The sequence below is a fragment of the Zeugodacus cucurbitae genome, chromosome 6 (genome assembly GCF_028554725.1).
Source record: "Zeugodacus cucurbitae isolate PBARC_wt_2022May chromosome 6, idZeuCucr1.2, whole genome shotgun sequence".
NCBI lineage: Eukaryota > Metazoa > Arthropoda > Insecta > Diptera > Tephritidae > Zeugodacus > Zeugodacus cucurbitae.
In genome coordinates, this window is record NC_071671.1 from 42,963,802 (window position 1) to 42,986,368 (window position 22,567).

The following is a 22,567-nucleotide window of genomic DNA, read 5'->3' on the forward strand; positions in this document are numbered from 1 at the left end:
CAGTAATATATGTATAATGTTTTTAATATTTTGCGCTTCCGTATTTTCCCCCATTGCGAGAGTCCACTATACCTGAGAATGTTTGAGAGAATCGCTAGTCGTTTTAGTGAATGCTTACCGTAGAATACACAGATTGTTTGCGAAATTCTAAGCTTTGAAAACATTTAGAAGAATCGGCAATTCTATAGAATGTTGTTTTGAATGAAATCGAATGATAATGATATAAAATTCGCAACTGAACTTTATGAGTTGGCTGAGTTCCATAAACAATAACAATATTTATAAAAGGAATACTCGTATTCACCAAAATAGATGCTAGCATATGCGTCAGTAAATAAAAACACTTTGTCTATAATTGTATTGTGTTTTATTCCACTCGTGGTTGGCGAAATGCGCACTCCGTTCCATTGTTTGACACAAAGAAGTTATTCACGAAAAGAGGAAAAAACAACAAAATTCGCAATATCTGCATTTTCAAAAGAAGTTGTCTGAAAGTTGTAAATAGTATTCCAAAAAAACAAAAAAAAAATATTTGCATGAAAATACGTCAAGAATTAAAAATAAATCTTGGCTAAAAATAACAAAGTTCTGTTTCGGTATGTTTGGTATAAAACTAAGCACCAGCACTGCTGTTTCATTAGAACTATTTCGACAGTCTAGTGTTTGTTCAGTTCGATAAACCAAAAGGAAACTTTTACTTTTATTTCAAAATGAAATTGTTTGTATTCGTGCTTTTTTCTCTACTTTTGGCGTCGGCATACTGCTACCCAGCCAAGAGTGAGGACGTTAACGCAGCACCGTTGGAGCAGGAAGCCGCTGCAGTAACCGATTCACATGTGCGACAGAAGCGTGGCTATTATCCTGTTGTTGGTTACGGTGTCAGCTACCCAGTCTACCACGCCGTTGCTCCAGTACATGTCGCTCCAGTGCATTATGCTGCATACTCAGTACCTGTTGCTACATATTCACACGCCTATCCTGCTACTATTTACGGTTAGACAAGCGCATAAATAGGATGAATTATAAATTTGCTAAACAAAATATGATATATTTAAATCTGATACCTGACACAAAAATATTTAAAACGATAATAAATGATAGATTTGTAAAATAACTTCGAGAGTTTTTTCTATATTTTTTGTATATTAAATGGGTTGAAAAGACGTATGCTTAAATTTTATAACGACGTCTTAACATATGTACATATTTGGCGTAGGAACCGTTTACGCGACGTCCTAACAATTCAAGAAAAATATTGTTTTTTTCATCATCTTAAAGGTAGACCGTAAAAATAATTATATGTGCATTCCAAAGAATACTGGCTAAAATCATGCAAGATTCAGCGAACCGCCGATTAAACTCATAAATGCAATGATTTATCCCAGTTACTTCCACTTTTGACTCTTCTGTACATATTTAAGTATGTATATGGCATATTAATCGCGGACCACTTTGCTCCTTCCATCGCAATTCGTCACCAATTGAAAATCCTATGTGAAATCAGGTTGCTCTTCACCTTATCTTTCCAACGGAGTGGAGGCCTTCCTCTTCCTCTGCTTCCACCCGCGGGTACTGCAACGAACACTTTCAAAGCTGGAGCGCTTTTGTCCATTCGAACAACATGACCTAGCCAGCGTAGCCGTTGTCTTTTTATTTGCTGAACTATGTCAATGTCGTCGAATAACTCATACAACTCATTATTCCTTCGTCTGCGGTATTCACCGTAGTCAATGTTCTGAGGACCATAAATCAAACAAAAAAAATTTTTTTCTCGAAAACTCCTGGAGTTGTCTCATCGGATGTTGGTGTATTGCTTCATTCTCAATTTAATTTATCTCATTACGGATATTACATGTGCGACGAAGGTGTCCCAACATTGCCATCAGCTTCCCCGCCATGGGGCACATCCAGCGAATTCGGCTTTATTCACTAAACCTTAAACAAGTCTGTCTGCATTATTATTACAAGATTTTTTTGATTAGATTTTTTAGAATAATATAGATTCAAAATTAGCTTATATATGGTTCGATGCGTTAAATTTTTTTTGAAATTCTGAGTTCTATACTCCAAAAAAAAGCGACGAAGTTAACCCGGTGTTCCCTATTAGTTTTGCGGGGATACCAAATTCAGACATAACGGCATAAAGGCTACTCCTCCAGCATTTAAGTACAATATAAAATAATCTAGAGATAAATACGAATTATTAAAATCGGTTTGCATAATCTCGATATTAAAGGTTCACTTAGAATATGACATGCCTATTCTAACTCATTACCATACGCGATGATTCTAAAAAAAATATTTTTTTAAGGATGAGAGTTATAAACACGCATACATATGTATTTCGGTTATTTTTTAGTTTTATTCCAACAATTAGATAAAGCACACGTCGCAATCCGTCCTCACATTGTTTGAATTATTTTGGCTTTATTTGTTTTCCGAAACTCTGAATGCTTTCCAAAAATACTTTACTGAGCACTGAGTTTTCACCTTCTCGGATAGGTGTATGAACTGAAATAAATATTTAAATGTAGATATTATATGAATTATTCACGGCATCCCTTGATTTTTAATTACATAAAACACAGACAAATTTTGCTTAATTTCTTTAGTTTTTATTCCGTCAGCATGGTAAATCACATTTTCAGTTTCACAATTCAGATCAATAATATATTATATATATGGGTTTTTCGTGTTTTTATTAATTTTAGCCATAATATCTGCCACCATAGCCACCACGACGACCGCCATATCCACGACGATATCCATAACCACCACCATAACCACCACGATAGCCACCACGACGACCATAACCACCATAGCCAAATTGCCGCGCCAAACGATCGCCTTCGTTCTCATGTCCTTGTTGCGCGTCGACATCGAACAAGGATAACGGTTGTTCCGCTGCTACCAAAGCGACGTCGCTCTCCTCACCGACGGGATTACCGCTAGCGCCAAGCAGCATAGCCACGAACAGCAGCAGTACAAAGCAAACGCTGAATGCACGCATTTTGGCTGATATTCACAACGATAATACTGGATATTTACTAAGTGCGAGAAAAGTAAGTTCCTCCGGAAGAGTCTCAAGCGATTTGATTATACTGTGTCATTTCGCAGTCGCTTTTATATACTAAACTTGCAGGTGATTATTGCTAACACACATTATAACCTGTGTGCATTTACGATTACAAATCACATTACTAAACTAAATGATATAAATAATCGTCGAATTGCTGTACATTACTTAGAATGAAATCTCGTGCGTTGTTGTTGTGCTATAAGAGTAAAGAAAAGTACAAGTATAGAAATTGAAATTGAAATTGAACAGCAGAAAGTAATCAGATGCGCTTAGCAATTTACAGACTGTCATGTTATGCAACAAAAACAATACAAACAACGAACACAACACTTGATTTGGAGGAGGTTGTTGTTTACTGTGATCATGCCAACACCGCTATTGGGTGGGTCTCATCTTCTCAATCGCATTGACTGGGATTTGCGCGCTCATTTAATGATGCATCACTGCTATCAGCTGCTTAGGTCAACAACACTACACTCATGCGTTTTCCATATCGAATTCTATTGACGTCTGTTAATGAATGAAATCGATGATTCTATTACTAAATGGCGCTTCGTGTAAGTCATGTGACGACTACACACTTGAATGCCGAAGTAATTTCCGAGAATTTGTCAATGCGAACACGACAGCTCATCTATGGATTTTCCTCAAATTACGCTCCATATGGCGCAGTATAATACTAATTGAAGAACTAGCATGTGCCATTTAAATGATAATGACAAAATTATTTTATAGTCTTTATTTGTTTAGCAAATTAAATTATTTATTATATTTATTGTTTATTTTAATACCCAATGTTACATCGAAAACTTAATTTTTATTGTATAAAATCTTAGTTAATACAACTAAGAAAATATAGGGTGCGATGTCATTTACTCACTGTTTGGACATTAACATGAATCGCTCCAACAATGTTCTCGAAATAGATTTAGAATAGCCTACGGTTGTATCACTCGAAAGGGCATAATCCAAGCACGCACGTCAAAATCTATTCGAGATTCGAGATTTCAAAATCTCTTAAACGCCACTACATGTCCGAAATGTCACTATGTGGGCTTCAAAATTTCCGGAATATTTTTCAAAACATTTAAAATAGTCTATGGAACCCGATATCAATTGATGTTGGCTCATAAGGTCTGTCCTGTTACTGGTTCCAACAAAGCGAAAACTTAATTTATAAAAAAAAAAATGCTTCAAGACTAATTTCATATTGAGGTATTAATTACTGGACACCCAGGACCCCATATATAACTACCCTTAGAAGCAAAGTATAGGCCAGCGATTTTCGGGCCTTAGAGGAGCTTAAATCAAATATTCATAACAATATAAACGCTAGTGTGGTGGTTAAAATAAATAATTCAAATAAATCATGGAGATACAAATTAAATAAAAATATATCAAATATAAAATACCGTTTTTTTTTGCAAAGTTACTCAATATTTTCATACTAATAGGGAAAATGCCGCACCCTGTTCATATGATATAAGGAAAAGCTGTTTAGATTGAGCATAAGAACGCGTCTTTTATTTATTTTATTGTTATTTCTCAGTGTCAGTTTCAATAATATTTTTCTCCTTATAAGTGCTCAGTAATAGCGCAAGTTTATTGTCTAATAAAGTTTAAATATAAAAAATCAGCGAATTAAATGATTAGAAAATTTTTGTTTCGCAATTAAAGGTTTACAAGCTTTTATATGCCGACCGGAATTTAAAATTTTTCAAGCAGTGCAAAAAGCAACAAATAATTACGCAAAAGCAATTAAAAATATATTGCTTTACTCAGGATTCTTATAAACTCTTCAGTTAAGTGATTCAAAGCTCGTATAAATGTATAATGAATTGTGGTACCTCGCCAATAATCAGAATTTAAACTCTAACTTAACTATATCCTGTAATGTATACTATTTTTTTAAAAAGCCTATTTCCAAACGTCTAAAGAAAATATTTCAAGTTTAGAAGCTAACTTCGAAAACCGAAGAATACATGTTTTTTACTTATGACAATCTCCCAATACCCAGAAATTTTGTTCGATTTTGCCATGTGTTTTCAAAGTAAAACTGAAGACTTAAGACACAAACTTTCCTTCAGTACAGTGTTACTCATGAGTTTAGTGAAGCTGACAGTGAAGTGTTGTAGCGAAATTGAGTATTTGTTTTTAATTTTTTCTTTATTTTCTATCAAGACAATTTTGTGTTTACATAAAAGAAATAATTTATAAAGTTTACTGGTAATCAGATATCTATTTAAAGATCAGTAGAAAAAACAGCTTTGCTATTAAGAGAAAATACAATAAATGCTTCATTTTTTTTTGCAATCGTAGCATACCTTTAGGCTGCACAAAAAAGGGTTAAACTATTAGAAAGAAATTTATATTAGTAAGTTTTAAAATTTTTGGGAGCGTATTCAATCTTCACATTATAAACAAATTTAGTATTCATATAGCAATCCATATGTATGATAAATGTTTGTATGCATGAGCATGTAAGCATTCAAAATAATAAAATAAATTCTTAATATTTCAATATAATTTTACTCTCTGTGCAGTATACAAACAATAAAAGCTTAATATGTACATTTCCTATTAACATTAATTTTTTATTAGAAACTTTGATATTTGGTTATTTAATATCAGAAAATTCTACGCAGAGACTCTTATATTGACAAATACTATCACAATAACGGGCAAACATTTTCAACCGGATTTGTGTGCAATTGGAATTAATATCCAAAATCTTCGTTTTGTTTTTTGGTGAAATACATATCAAAGCGTAGGGTGAGTTCACACGCAACTTACACTGCAGTGGTGGCCAAATGGATATGTGGTAGAGATGAGAAAATTGTTAAACCAAATTCGATATTTTTGCACGTAATACCTCAAATAGAAGTATGAAAGGTATATGCATTTTCGGACTTAATCTATTTTTGAGCTGGGAATTGTTAATTTTTTCATATTTTTCTGGGATTATACTTATATATTACGTTACAGCAGAGTACGCAATCTATCGACGACAATCGATGGTGTATGCCAGACTATCGATATATTTAAAGATTTTTTTTTCTTATTTTCACATTCATTTTCGTACATCCGATATTGTATAATAGTTTATGTTAAAAGCAATTTGCTAATTAATTTGCATTTTTTGTTGAAGTAGGTCAAGTTATCACTGAAGCAGCCTTTGTTTAATCTTCCGAAGAGACGTGTATCCCAGAAACATCTATAAAATTGGAGTACATGTTTAGCAAATGTGTAAGGCTGATTATAGGCCGACGAACGCGCTAAAAAGCCAAAACTGTTAATATGCTAAGTTTTTGGAATGGAGACCATTGAATTAATCAAAATTAATAAATAATTATAATTAAAATAATAGTTTTTGCTATTATATGCCTCATAATTTATATCTTAATTTCATTGATTTCCATTGTAAGAAGAAGAAAGTATACTATCGATATTAACGACGGTAAGTGATCATAGCAACTATCGCTTTTTGCAACTATCGATAGTTTGCGAATGGGTTAAATCAGACCATGCCAACTTTTCATATAATACTGTTTTAAATTCAATCCGATTCTTTTACCAGCACTTAGTCTCTCCTAACTTGTTTTGAATAAAAAATGGTTGTAACTAGAAATTTTTACATTTATCTTTTAAACGTTCATTGCGAATACGAATGAATTGTAACCATTAAGATCAACACAACTTGGTTGCAATGGCAAATCTAGCATTTGGAAAATAGCATAGTCTTTGTTGTTGGGTAGGGATTACATGAGATAAAATATCTATCTTTCAAATCCAAAGTTTCGATCCTTAGCTATTGCTTTTTACACTTACTGTTTTACTTAATTTTCCGTTATCGGCCGTCCTTGTTCTTAGTTTTTATCACGTTCATACATCCCTATTACTATCAAACTCATTGGTTAAATTTTAAGTTCAGTCGATATAAAATAATCTTGAGACAAATAAGAAGTTATTAAAAATGGATGAGTCCACGTGCTATCCGCTATAAAGATTTATATAATCATTATGTGCGTGCGTAATTCATCAATTTCATTCATTTTAAATAACGAGACAGATTTAGTCTAGTTATTTGGTACACTTTTTCCGTCAAATGTTTCCCATTCCCAGTAGTTATAACTTATTTATTATTGATGATTTATACAAAAGAAACGTGGGTTCGACCATTTAAATAAATTCAATAGACGGTTTTGATACTCTTATGTATATAAAATGCATCTTAATTATTTTGTTAGTTAAAATTTGTTCGAGATCTTAATATTTAAAAAAATATATTTACTATTCACATTCCATCCATTCGTTAACACAAACTTGTTACATACAAAACAAGGTCAATTCTAAAGTTATGAAAAAATAAACTTATTTTTAAAATATTATTTTCTCCGAAGGTCATTCGACTGTTCTAAAGTTCATTACGCAGCACTTCCTCACATTTATGTTTATCTTATTCACACCACATTATTAGGTTTGGTTTATTTAAATAAAGCTGATTTAATTTTTGTCTGAATACCACCACGCACAATTTTGGGGCTTTGTCTGCAACGAATTCTTAGCTGATACGTTTTTATGCACTGAAACAACAATTTACTGTTAGTTATGTTAATATTGAAGATTATTACAATTTATTTCACACTATATTTTTTACATTTTCCCAGTTTTTTTCTGTGCAAATCACGGTTAAAATTTCACAATTCAAATAAAAAATTAAATTCGCTTTCCTTAAAATTTACCCCATTTTAATGGTAATAGCCACCACCATGTCCATGACCGCCACCATATCCATGTCCATGACCGCCACCATATCCATGTCCATAGCCACCATGTCCATGTCCATAGCCACTATGATGGCGCGCCAAACGGTCGCCTTCGTTCTCATGTCCTTGCTGGGCGTCGAGATCAAACAGGGATAACGGCTGTTCCGCTGCTACCGGAGTGACGATGCTTTCATCGTCGATAGGATTGCCGCTGGTACCGACCAGAATTGCTACGAACAGCACCAGAACTAAGCAAACGCCGAATGCACGCATTTTCGATGATTTCGATTTTCACAACAAGGATACTGGATATTTACTAAGAGAGATATAGGTAAATACCTCTTGAAGAGCCGCTAACGTTTTGACTATAATCTGAATATGGCGTTGCTTTTATATTCGCAAATCGCAGTAACTATGTATGGATATGTGCTTATACGAGTACTCGTTTAATATGAATCAAATCACATTCCTAGACTAAATGATATTAATAATAATGGAAATGTTTTTAATTACTTAGAATGAAAGCTTGAATATACATATTCGACAATCTATAAACATAAAGAAAATACAAATATGTACATATATGCACCTGTATTATCAATAACACCAACAACGAAAACAACTGTTTCACAGCTTGATTTGGCAAGTTGTTTTTTTCTTTACTATGAAAAAATGTCAACACCACTGGTAGGCGGGTCTCATTTTCCCATTCGCGGTGACTCGGAGTAGTAATTTATTGTAAGTTATTGCCGAGAATTGGTCAATGCGAGCAATATAGCTCATCTGTAGATTTTCATCTAATTTCGCTCAGGGTGGCTCAGTGTATAAGCCTATATCAAATACTCACCTGTTTTTACATTGCTAGTTTAATTCCTAATATGACGATGCAATATTAACATATAGTACTCAAACCAACAATAAGTAACAATAGTACTTATCGAAAAAGAATGCGACAGTATATCAAAATGATCAGGATGACGAGACGCGTTGAAATTCGGATGTCTGTCTGTCTGTCTATCCGTCCGTCTGTCCGTCTGTGTGCACCGGATAACTTGAATAAAACTTATTTTTTCGAAACATTGTATACATGTTCCTTGCGACCGTAGGAGGATTGCTATTGGAAATGGCGAAATCGGACCATTGTCATGCCCATAAAATGGTGAAAACCGAAAACCTATAAAGTGTCATAACTAAGCCATAAATAAAGCCATAAAAGATAATTTGGTATAAAGGATCACACTAGGGAGACGCATATCAGGATGCAATTATTTGTGGAAACATTGTCGAAATCGAAAATTTTCAATGCCCTGGATATCGAACATTAAGAATTCAGTGCTTAAGGTTAAGTTTTCACCAAAAATATTGTTTAATCTCTTAGATATTTTAATGTAATTCAGAGGGAATCTTTTTCTTCTAATAGTGTGTTTCTGTACCAGAAATTATGAAAATCTGGTCATAACCCTCTCCCATATACCTAATTAAAGGTTTTTCAAAAATACGGTGGGCTTTATTCCGCATTATCGGTTAATATGTGAGATATCTTAGCGAAATTAAGTGAGCGTATAGTCTTTGTTACAGTGTACCTTGGTGGAGAAAATGAGTGAAATCGGTTCAGGAATTACCTCAATCCTCATATACTATGTATGAGGATTTTCGTTATTCTATTACAGAGTATAAAATATTCGGTTCCACTTAGCCTTTCCTGACTTGTTTTGGTACATTTTATTGGACCTTATATGATTAGAAATAAGGGTGTGATGATTGAGTTGGTTAGACATGTTTTGGATATCAAGTTAGAAAACTAGTAAAATTTTCACAATGAATCGCTTTATTCAGAAACAATTCGCCGCAGTAGTGATGTAGTATATTGAAAATAGTTCTTCATTCGTGCTCTCTGGTGGATTTAAGAAATAAAATTATTGTTCTTGGGTACAAAATATTTATTCGATATCGTCGAAATGCCATTGTATTACCAAACCCTCTCTCTTATCGTCCTCAAGTCAATTGAAACAGCTTTATTGCCATGTCACATGTTCACTCAAACTATTTTACTAGAAATTAGATGCTTGAAAAAGTATTGGAAAAATAACTACTCGGTTTGGTGGGGCAAATGAAATGAAGAAGTATGGAAATTAAAAACGAATACGTATACAAAAATCATTATGTATCGTATATGTGGCCTTGTAATTCCTGAACTGATTTTACCCATTTTCACTACATAGATATACCACCACTATATCCAAGATTATGCGTTCACTTAATTTTGTAAAGACACTTCACATATTAACCTATATAATCGTATAGGATTTGAAACCCTCGAATGTTTGAAAATTCTTATATTAGGTATATGGTGCCTAGAGAAATTTTCAAGTTGGTTTTACCCATCGAGGCACATTAAAAAGATTCTCTTTGAATTTCTATAGAAGAAGTAAAAAATTAGGAACAGACACTTATGCCTGCACTGGGGCTTGGTTTAAATATTGTTAAGTTAACAAATTAGATTGACTTCAAAATTGTGTTGTGTGGAAGCTTACCGTGGTTGTTAATCATTTTCTCCCATCCGTAACATAAAAATTTTAATATAATTTGTACACAATTTTGTTGAAAATAGTCAATTAGTTCATAATATATGGTTTTGACCCATAAGTGAACAGTGCCACGCTACATTGCCACGTTTTTACCATATATATAATTCTTTATACCGATTTTTTTATTTGGAGATTCTTAAAAGCATAAAGGTAGGGGTCATAACTGGACATTGTTTGATTGGCAGACATGCCTCTAGATTGTGACACCATACAATGATTACTGCAGAAGCTGTCAAGAAATAGAAAAAGACGAAACTGTAGAACGTCTTCTATGCGGATGCAAAGCTTTGTATAGGAAAAGAATGGCAACTATCGGTCGTTGTTTCTTCGACAGTATCTCGTAAGTTGCACATTTAAAACTTTTGGAATTATTTAATTTCATCAAGACCACTGAGTGGTTCAAAGAGGACATGATAGTGTGATGTGATTCCAGCCCCGGTGGTAACAAGGCCTAAGTGCGTCGTTTGACATCCACTATAAGCATACAAATTCAAATTTAAATAAACAGAACAAAAACAACAAATGCCTGTAAAATTTTTTGCCAAAATCCTTTCAAGATTTGTTGGTCACACAATAAAATTTTAAAAGAACTAATAAAGACTAACGTGCCCACGTAACAGATGAAAGTTTCTTTCTTAGTTATAGGTACAAAAAAATATACCCAGTAATTGTTAGATATGCCAATGGATAAATCGCATATGAATTCGATGCTATTCAGTGCCGATTACTTCGGAGTAGTTGCTATTTGATTGTAAAATTTTTTAGATACATTTTGTAAATGTATAATGTGTCCATAAAATAAGATTAGCTTATTTAAGTAATCGTTAGCAAAGAAATCACTTCAAAGTAGAATGTTTGTTTATGTTTTTGACTCCAAGTAGAAACAAAATGAAAATATAAATGTAAGTCAAGACTGAAGAAGAACACGATCGTTCAAGTGCCGAAACATTTTCAATCACACCAACACATCTTTTAACTGGAACTATCGGAAAAATTAAACTAACTCGTAGAACCAAAAACCTAAAAAAATAGTATAAATGATCATATCAAATAACATATCAAATAAACATATTTTTTCAAGTGAATGTGTACAGTTACATGCTATATATTTTAAAATTCCTGATATACAATTTATGCACTGAACCAACATCAATATAAGCTTGACTAAAATTTAATTTACACAATATCCACGATTATTTTTGATTGAAAACACTAAAAATTTTAGTAAAATTTTGTTTGTTTTTATTTCACATTATAAAAGTCATAATTTAACTAAAAAAAATGCAAAATTCGTTTTTCGCAGTTCTTGTTAATGCTAACCCCTATGGCCACCACGTCGTCCATAACCGCCAGAACGTCCAGATTTAACATATCCACCCGAACCATTAGGAACCCAATGGTGCTCTTTTTCGAACATATGTGATAATGGATCACCGCTAACGCCGAGCAGAATGGCCACGAACAACACCAGAACTAAATGCTGATTGCACGCATTTTCGGTGATTTTGCTATACACAACAAGAAAACTTGATACTGACTTAGAAAGTTCTTCTATAAGAGTTGCTAACGTTTTAACTAACTCTGAAAGTCGAGTTGCTTTTATATTCGAAAAAATGCAGCTAATTTTTGGTAAAATGCAACATAATTGGTGCGCTTATAAGTTTACACATCATTTTACTCCTAAATTATATAAAAAATCACCGAAATGTTGTACGAAAACTCGAACATGATTGTTGTTCTGTAAAAATAAAGAAAGTACAAGTGTAGAAATTGAACAAAAAAGCTAAACATGCGCCCATAAATTTAGAGATTGGTTTGCTGTAACCGCAATGAAAACAAGTGTTCCACAACTTGATTTGGGGACGCTGTTTTTGCCCAACGGTGGTGATTTCGTGATTCATCACCGCTATCTTCTGCGCAGATCAGACACACAACTCATGCGATGTTTATATCGAATCGAGTTGAATGGGATCGAAGAATCTATTTCTAAATAGCGCTTCGTGTTGGTCAAGTGAAGTTTACACCCTTGAAAGCCGAAGTAATTTCCGAGAATTGGTCAATGCGAGCATTGCAGCTCATCTGTAATACTCATAAAGCTGTTTACATTGAGAATAAGTGCGCATATTAATTTTATTTTATAGTTATTTTTCAGTGTTAGAGCTAATTTTTGTTATTAAACTCTCCGCGCTGTAAATGTTTATAATTTCAATAATACTATTCTACTTATAAGTGCTCAGTCATAGCGAAAGTTTATTGTCTAATAAAGTTTAAATATAAAATAATCAGCGAATTAAACGATTAGAAAATTTTTGTTTCGCAATTAAATGTTTACAAGCTTTCATATGCCGACCGGCATAAGCATAATTTAAATTTTTTCAATCAGAGCAAATAATTACGAGATAGCAATTAAATACAGAATGCTTTGCTGAGGCTTGTTATACACTTTTTTGTTTAATGATTGAATGCTCGTAAAATGCAATAATAACAAGAAATGAGGGGCTATGTTCGGTGTAATCAAACATTGTAAACATACTATGGCATTTTATTTATTTCATTTTATTATTATAGACGGTGGAAGGATTTAGAATAACAACAATCACTGGAAGTAGGAGTTATTCCTGGATCGATTTGAACTATTTTTGCCAGCAAGCTACATTTTATCCAAGATTTTACGTGCACTTAATTTTGCCAAGATATATCACATACTAACTGATATATACGGTTTAAAGTTCAACGGATTCGGACTTCGAAAATTTTTAAAGGAATAACCTCCAATGCAGTATTTGTACAAAGATATATTCCGATATATTCATGGGTTCCAAATTTAAATTGAAAGTATTAGGTAGAATTTTCAATTTCAATTGTGTTTAAGTAGGATTTAGCCCCTATTAAAACTGAAACATCATTTAGCCAATCAAATCAAATGAAACCGAGTGTGGTTGCACTCCGGAAGTGCAGGCAGAAGTGAAAACTTGAACTTATGGCGCGTTGAGCACTTTTTTGGGTGAGCATTTTTAGGTGCGCTCGCGACATGAGTAATTGTACATAAAAAATCAAGTTTATCAAAGCAATGTGGGCACTTTTTGAATGGACATGAAGTATAATAATGTAGAAACTATATTCGAAGGAAGTGGTTTTATTTAAATGAGTAAATATTAGTAAATACAAAATTCATCAATTCTCATCCATAATTTCAACAACTCTTACATCATCATTATCAGCATTTTCAACATTATTATCAAGATTTTCATCAAATTCTAAAACTGAAACAATAGGTCTATGGTAACTAAAGTATGAAATGAACAATTTTGATTTAAATCTATTTATATATCTTGCGAATACTGCATCAATAGTAGTTTTGTATTTTGTTGTGCTAAGATTGCGGTCATTGGACATCGTTAAATCAAATTCTTCGTATACAAATTCAATTAATGATTGATTTTTGACATCTGCAAAGTTTATGTTGAAATCTCCACTCAAAATCATAGGATAATGATCAAATTTTCTATTAATTTTCATCATAATAAATTTGAATACAAGAACTCTCGTATTGCTTGTAAAGTATGTTTTGGTGAAATATTAACGGCAGCCATTATTATTGTTTGTCCATTAGAATGGTGTTGGGAAATACATATATCACCAATATTCGAAACATTAGTGCTAAACATACTGGTATATCTCTCATGCACTTCCATATGATTTGTAGAAAATGTGGCCATAGCATCATCGGGCCGATGATAAATAGCCACCCCACCTGCTGGACGATTGTCTCTTTTGAAACTTGCTATAAAGTTGAAATTTGGAATGTCAATGGTTTCTTCGTTACTCACATGAGTTTCTGATAATATTAACACACTCATTTTCTCAACAAGGGCATCAACTGATAGGTCATGTACATGTCGTCGTAAGCTTTGACAATTGAATGAAAAAATAAATAACCCTTTTTTTGTAGAAATTAAATCAATAAATGTCAAATGAAATATTTAAATAAATAAATTTTCCATTTAATATTCATTTATAAAATAAATATATAAAACTCTCAATCTTGTCTGTCGCGAGGGCACGAACGAATTCCCATGCAAATACTGCGTATAGTATACATATATTATAAGAATACACGCGGTGTATATCAGAGAACTGCAGTTATTCCATTTTTTTGAGTAATTGGTTGAGTAACATAAAAAATAGTATTAGTGTATATAAGTCAAAACTCATCAAACACTAATATCCACTAAAACACATTTACGCACAGCACACAAAGCGAGAGTATGAATAATGAGTAAGTTTCTCTTGATACATATCGTTGAAGTGTTCAATTGTCTCATGAGCCAATAATTCAGTCAAGTTAAACCAAAATGAGCCATACCACCAAAAAACACCAAGAGTTTAGCTGAATGAATAAAGTAATACGAATATGATCAAAGTAAAACTGACGAAGTTTGTGCCGCCGCTAGGCAAATGTGGCCTGTGGGAATTGACTAACGATGTGTTTTGTTCGTTGATATTGTGCGTGTATTACATTTAGTGTCCGACCGATACCAAATTTTTGGCCGATGCCGATGCCGATGCCGATTCTCTCATCAATAACTATATTTAGTAAATTAGTATAGCAACAAAAGAAATACAAAGACAAATAACATCACAAAATAAGTAAACAACTACATAAACATATGTAAATATGAAGTTGTTTATTCATTTAATTAATATTCAAAACTAAATAAATAATTATTATAATATATACATATGTTGATAGAACAAATAAGTTATTCACGTTTTTTCAAAGCGAATCAGCAATATAGCTTTTTTCCTTTAAGCGGTTACATGGGTTTCGTGGATTCAAACGCTCCACGTCAGTTATTATTGTTCCTCAAAACTTTAAACGCGTTTTTCTCGGAACCACGTTTTCAAAGTCGGTTGATAAATAATTTCGAAAACTACTCAAGCGATCTTGTTGAAATTTTGCATAGGTATTCGAGATACAATGTACTCGTGCTTGAAAGAGTTCTTTTTTCAATTACAACTATTTAAAAAAAAAAAATGTCAAGCAAATTTTACCGAAATTTTTATTTTTTTGGAAAAATGTCTGCCAAAATCCCAATTTTTAGTTTTTTTTGTCCTTCATTTGTTCAAGCACGAGTTTATGGTCTTGCCTAGAGCACTTATTTTTGTTTTTTTCATTTTGGATGGAATGACGTCTCAATGGAGGAGTTTTAATTTTTTTTTTTTGAATTTCAGAAACTATGCTTTAAATATGTATCTATAAGACACAAAAAAGTTTGTATTAAAAAAACTAATTGTTTACATAGAAAAAAAATTATTGAAAATAGGCCATTTAATTCGTTAAAGACTAATATGAGCATTAAGGCCAATATTCCAATATTCGAAAATAATAGGTCTAGTAAAAATAATCCGTTATTTTCAAAGAGATGACTTTTGTCATTTATATCACGCATTGTGAAAGGCGTCACATAGTGATAGTGACTCGATAGAAACTTTGGAATCTTGTTTGGCAGGTTATTTTGTATACACCTTATAGTCCAGGACAGCACCAAGTGATTATTACGTGATCCTGTCTATGGCAAACTTTTAAAAATAGACTCTCCTAGTTACGAATGCTTCTATAATAGTGGCTTTATGACATTATCTTCAAAATCTCAACAAGATGTTAAACAAAACTGTGAATATTTGACATGCATCGAATCTTTCTAGCAGTGCTAATTTAATGCAAAATTATGGAATTTCTTTATACTAGACTTAAATTATCATAGTGGTGATTTAATTCAAATTTAATGCTTTACAAAAATCAAAAAGTAAGAAAAATGTATTTTAGTGTATTCCGAAAGAAGTAGAAAGAATCGGCTAAGAATCGGCCAAATATGGCCGATGCCGATACCGATGCCGATGCTGAATTTTGTGACCGATACTGGCCGATGCCGATACCAAGGCCGATTAATCGGTCGGTCTCTAATTACACTTAATGTTTTAAGTTATTTAATGACAGTAAAGTTAATACTTTTAGGTTCTAATATATTTCTTTTAATATTAATACATTGAAAATGAATAAAAACGCACGAAAATTCATATTCAATGAAATAATGAAAAATTTAATGTGACAAAATTCTCACTGAGTATCTTAACTTTCGTGCTCAGCTACGAAGTCACAATTCCACTCGTTCCGATCAGTGTACCGAACTCATTCAAGTTTATTTTCATCGTGACCAATGAATAAGTGAGTAAAATCAAATTGTTACTATACACTCGTTTGAGTCATAAATTGACGGCACATATAAGTGTAGAAATACTATGAGTTTTTTTTGGTTTCGTGGAAATGAGCCTTAGTCATTTTTGATATTAGTATTAGTACTCATTTACACTAATTTGTTTGGCTCATGAGTTAGTGCACTAATTTCATTACTACTCAATCTGGTGTATATCTGTGTAAAATCTCATCTGTCAAGAAAACGGCTGAAAATGCTCATCCACAAAAGTGCCTAACGCGCCATAAGAAGTTTTCACTTCAAAAATTTATTGAAATTGACCAATTCGTTCCTTTGTTCTCCGCAGATCGTTTTATTGTTCCAAGGTTTGCCAATTAACTTACACTTTGTCACAATTATTATTAATTATTTCACCACACATCCTTAGTTTTATTTCATTTAAATAATTACGTTTAAAATTGATAAAATTATTTTCGGAATAGCATCACACACAAATTTCGTTTTTATTTCATGGCATTATAGTATCCCAGTTATAATTTCAAAATTTAAATATAAAAATAGAATACGTTTCAACCGTAATAACCACCGCGATGACCACCACGATGACCGTGATATCCACCACCATGTCCATAACCCCTAGGGTGGCCACCACCCCAACCACCATAGCCATGATGGCGTGCCAAACGATCGCCTTCGTTCTCATGTCCTTGCTGGGTTTCGACATCTAACAGGGATAACGGCTGTCCTGCTGCTACCAGAGTTACGATGCTCTCATCGTCGATAGGATTACCGCTGGTACCGACCAGAATTGTCGCGAACAGCACCAGAACTAAGCAATCGCCGAATGCACGCATTTTCGATGATTTCGATTTTCACAACAAGGATACTGGATATTTACTATGAGAGATAGAGGTATGCTCTGAAAGAGTCTCTAATGATTTGACTATAATCTGAATATCGCTTTGCTTTTATATTCGTACTATATGAATTAAATCACATTTCAAGACAAAATGAAATAAATAATAGTGAAATTGTTGTTAGTTACTTAGAATGAAATCGTGTATATTTTCGATAGCTATAAAGATTAGAAACTACAAGTATATGCACCTGTATCATCAACAACAACAACGAAGTCAACCGCTTTTTTATACTCTCGCAACCTGTTGCACAGAGTATAATAGTTTTGTTCACATAACGGTTTTTTGTGTCACCAAGAAATATAAGAATTAGATATGGGGTTATATATACATAAATGATCAGGATGACGAGTAGATTTGAAATCCGGATGTCTGTCCGTCCGTCTGTCCGTCTGTCCGTCTGTCCGTGCAAGCGATAACTTGAGTAAAAATTAAGATATCTTAATGAAACTTGGAACACATGTTCCTTGGCACCCTGAGGAGGTTGCTTTCGAAAATGGGAAAAATCGGTCCAATGCCACGCCCACAAAATGGTGGAAACCGAAAACCTATACGGTGTCATAGCTAAGCCATAAATAAAGTTAAGAAATTTGGAACATAGGATTCCATTAGGGAGGGGCACATTTGGATGTAATTTTTTTGGAAAAGTGGGCGTGACCTCGCCCCCAAATAGGTATTTTTGTATATAACTCGCAAACCAATAAAGCTATATAAACCAAACTTTCTGCAGTCGTTTCTTTTAGCCATTTCTTTATACAGTCCAAAAATGAAAGAAATCGGATAATAACCACGCCCACCTCCCATACAAAGCTTAGGTTGAAAATTACTAAAAGTGGGTTAACTCCCTAACGAAAAACGTCAGAAATACCAAATTTTACATAAGAAATGATAGAAGGAAACTTCACTGAGATTTTTTTACAAAATGGAAAATGGGCGTGGCGTCGCCCACTTATGGGTCAAAAACCATATCTCAAGAACTATTCGACCGATTTCAATGAAATTCGGTGTATAACACTTTCTTGACATCCTTATGACACGGGTGGAATATGGGCGAAATCGGTTCACAACTACGTCAACTTCCCATATAACTCAATTTTTAATTCCATCTGATTCGTACACTTCATAATGTATTCATAAGGAACCAATGAAGCTAGCGGAATAAAACTTTACACAAATACTGTATATGATCTGTGGCATCACCTGTGGAAAAATTGTCAAAATCGGACCATGACTTTTCAAGGCGCCTGATATCGAACATGAAGAACTCACTGCCAAAGGTTAATTTCTCAACGAAAATATAGGTAAATCCCTCAGATATTTTAATGTAATTCATTCCCTCTGAATTTTTTTCTTATAACAGTTTTTCTCTGTACCTGAAATGGTAAAAATCGGGTCATAACTTCCCCCAGATCCCATATACCTAATTATAAATAATATTAAATTAAGTGAGCGTATAGTCTTCGATATATTGTATCTTGGTGGTGAAAACGAGGGAAATCGGTTTAGGAATTACCTCAGTCCCCATATACTATTTATGATGATTTTCGTTATTCTATTGAACTTTATACCAAATATATGGGTCGACTTGTGTTATCTTTATAAAATTACATTAATAAATTGCGAGAGTATAAAATGTTCGGTTACACCCGAACTTAGCCATTCCTTACTTGTTTAACTGTGAAAACATGTCAACGCCGAGTCTCATTTTCACATTCGCGTTGACTTGAATTAGCGTGCTCATTTAGTGATGCATCGTCGTTATCACCATCGCTGGTGAAAAACACAACACTCATACGTTTTCCATATCGAAATCTATTGAGGTCTGTTAATGAATGAAATCGAAGAATCTATTATAAATAGTAAAACATGTGTCGTCTACATCTCTTGATTGCCGAAGTAATTTCCGAGAATTCGTCAATGCAAGCACGTCAACTCATCAGTGTTTCCTCAAAATCCGCTCAGGGTGGTGTAGTATTATACTACTATATCAACTACTCACTTGTTTTCAAAGTGATAGTTTAATTGCTAATAAGTCGATGCAGTATTAACATATAGTGCGCGATTGACTTGATTATCGAAAAAGAATGAGATAATCTTTATATATTTAACAAATTAAATTATTTAATATAATTATTTATGGTTTGTTTTTATTTTCAATGTTATTTTGGTACATTTTATTGAATGCTATACTATTACTAGAAATAAGTAGATGGGACACCCATGTCAGTGTATAATTATATACTAACCTGAACATTTAATAACCGATTGAATTGTTTAGATATGTTTAGGAGATCTAATAGAAAATTAGTAAAAAAATCCTTTTATACAGAAACAATTCGCCGAAATAATGATGATTATATTGAAACTAGTTGCTCTCTGTTGGCTTTAATAAACAAAATTATTGTATTTGGGTAGAAAAAATTTATTCGATATCCTCGAAATACCGAAATGTATTACCAACTCTCTCTCTCTTACTCCCCGCAAATATATTAAAACAGATGTATTGGGTAAAGATTTCAAAAAGTCCTTTGACCATATCACACATCGAATGAAACTATTAATTTTCTGTGGCAAAACGTAAACCCTGAATGTCTGTAGTCAAAAGAACTTAACAAGTGTACAAAATATTCTTAACATAACAAGAAAAAACGTTAACTTCGGCTGTACCGAAGCTCTCTTTTAGTAACTATGTGTTTAAGCAAATCTAAAGACGTAAGAAAAAGTAAGTAAAAAAAAGAAAACATTTTACTAATTCTTTTTAGCCGGGTTGTTTGCTAGAAACATTAAGGTTATATAGTTAACCGATCTGAACAATTTCTTCGGAGATTATATTATTACCTTAAGCAGTAATCCATGTAAAATTTCGTGAAGATATCACGTCAAATGCGAAAATTTTCCTTACAAGCCATTGATTCCGATCGTTCGGTTTGTATGGCAGCTATATGCTATAGTGAACCGATCTGAACAATTTTTTCGGAGATTAAATTATTTCTATGAACAATAACTCACACCAAATTTCGTGAAGATATGTAGTAAAATGCCGAAGTTTCCATACAAGCCCTTGATTCCGATCGTTCAGTTTGTATGGCAGCCAAATGATATAGTGGTCCGATATCGGCAGTTTCGACGAATGAGCAGCTTCTTGAAGAGAAAATAACATCTGCAAAATTTCAAAACGATATCTTAAAAACTAAAGAACTAGTTCGTATATATACAGACAGACGGACATGGCTAAATCGACTCAGTTCAACATACTGATCATTTATATATATACTTTATAGGGCCTCCGGCGCTTCCTTCTGGGTGTTACAAACTTCGTGACAAACTTAATATACCCTGTAGGGGATAAAAATCTTTCAAACATAAAAGATGACCCTACACAAGAATAGTGAAAATCAATGCATATGGGGGCTGGAAGAGAGGGAGGCTTTAAAGCACACCTGAAGTTTGAAAATTCATATATTAGGTTTATGGGGACTAGGGAAAGTTTCGACACGATGTCACCCATTTTTAGCAGAGAGGCATCAAAAAATGATTCCCTCTGAATTTCTATAGATGCATTATTTGTGCAGAATTTTATTTCGATGGAGTCCAAAATTAGGAATCCAATTCGTGACAGCAGAATGTGAAGAAAATATTTTGTACCAAATTTGGTTGAAATTTGTCGAGTTCCTGAAATATAATTTTTGACCCATAAGTGTATGTCACACCGATTGTATACATTTTATAAAATTTTGAAAATCTGGCGTGAGTGATTTAAAACTCATTTTGTAGTTTTCAACAAAACACTTATGTGGAGAGTGAGCATGGTTACGGTATGGTTGATGGTAGTTTACGAGATATATACAAAAAAATTATTAGGAGACAACGCCCAGGTCAGTTTTCTCCCATTTGCAATACCAATCTTCTTATGTACCAAATGAACATAAGTACAATGTTTCATTGAGATTAAAGGACAGATAAGCATCCCAATTTCAACTCATCGTCGTCTCGTCATCATGATCGATTTAATATCTATAACTCCATATCTATATAACTCGTTTAGTTTTAGCTGACACAAACAACCGTATGTGGGCAAAACCATTATTCTCTGTGCAATATTTTGCGAGAGTATGAAAATATTATCCCCCTTATAAGTAGTCAATAATAGCGCAAGTTTATTGTCTAATGCTAATAAATTACAAATTCTACAAGTTAAACGATTGGGAAATCGCAATGAATTGTCAAGTGCCGACAGGTTTAACACAATTAATTGAGAGATGCTTATATACATAAAAATAGAAATTTCAATAATCAGAGCAAAAACAACAAATGCCTATGCGAGAAAAATTAAACCAAAATCGATATTGAGACTATTTACTCTCTCTTTACTCTAAAAATGTATTGGTCACACAAGTACACTTAAAATGATATAATAGAGAGTAACATGGCCACTTATCAGATTAAAGTTTTTCCGTTTTTGTGGGTGCAAATACATATGCCCAGTAATAGCTGGATCGCATTTGAATTCGGATCTGCCATAAGTGTATTAAGTGCCTATAAAATAAGATTAGCGTATTTGAGTAATCGACAGCTAAGGACTCACTTCAAAGTAGAATGTTCGTTTAACAGAACTAAAAGATACGTATACACTTGACGAACATTTGGACTCCTGCGATATTATCAAAGACATATTGTCAACTGAAAAAAAATAAATATAAACTTGCAACTTAAGATTTCATTAGAGAATAGCAGACCCGGCCACAAGAGAAATACAATCAATCTTGGCTTCGATGAAGATACAAAGTTCATTACAAAGTCGAGGTTGATTTATGTTATACAGCATGATGACAACTGTGACCTTACCAATTCCAATATCTATCAACTGCTTCTACAATCGCAGTTTGATCTTGTTGCAAAAACACACGTATGTATAAAAAAGCGATTTTTTATGCGCCGTACTCAAATTATCAACTTGCATATCTGGAGAATCTTCGCTATAGCGCTATATTTGGCGATT

General features: G+C 33.2%; 3 protein-coding genes across 3 annotated transcripts; all 3 read right to left on the reverse strand.

Annotated features, from left to right (window-relative positions):
* Positions 1 to 2,593: 2,593 nt before the first annotated feature.
* On the reverse strand, positions 2,594 to 3,110 carry LOC105216095 (neuropeptide-like protein 32). Its single transcript, XM_011190375.3, has one exon. The coding sequence runs from the start codon at positions 3,008 to 3,010 to the stop codon at positions 2,708 to 2,710; it is 303 nt and encodes a 100-aa protein (XP_011188677.2). The 5' UTR covers positions 3,011 to 3,110; the 3' UTR covers positions 2,594 to 2,707.
* A 3,826-nt stretch (positions 3,111 to 6,936) lies between these two features.
* On the reverse strand, positions 6,937 to 8,224 carry LOC105216082 (uncharacterized). The gene is made up of 2 exons (XM_011190362.3): positions 7,822 to 8,224; positions 6,937 to 7,662 (listed from the first exon to the last, which is right to left on the reverse strand). The coding sequence occupies exon 1, from the start codon at positions 8,116 to 8,118 to the stop codon at positions 7,828 to 7,830; it is 291 nt and encodes a 96-aa protein (XP_011188664.2). The 5' UTR covers positions 8,119 to 8,224; the 3' UTR covers positions 6,937 to 7,662; positions 7,822 to 7,827.
* An 8,741-nt stretch (positions 8,225 to 16,965) lies between these two features.
* Positions 16,966 to 17,617, reverse strand: LOC128922756 (neuropeptide-like protein 32). Its single transcript, XM_054234410.1, has one exon. It carries the CDS (start codon positions 17,503 to 17,505, stop codon positions 17,221 to 17,223), a length of 285 nt encoding a protein of 94 aa, XP_054090385.1. The 5' UTR covers positions 17,506 to 17,617; the 3' UTR covers positions 16,966 to 17,220.
* Between the last annotated feature and the right edge of the window lie 4,950 nt (positions 17,618 to 22,567).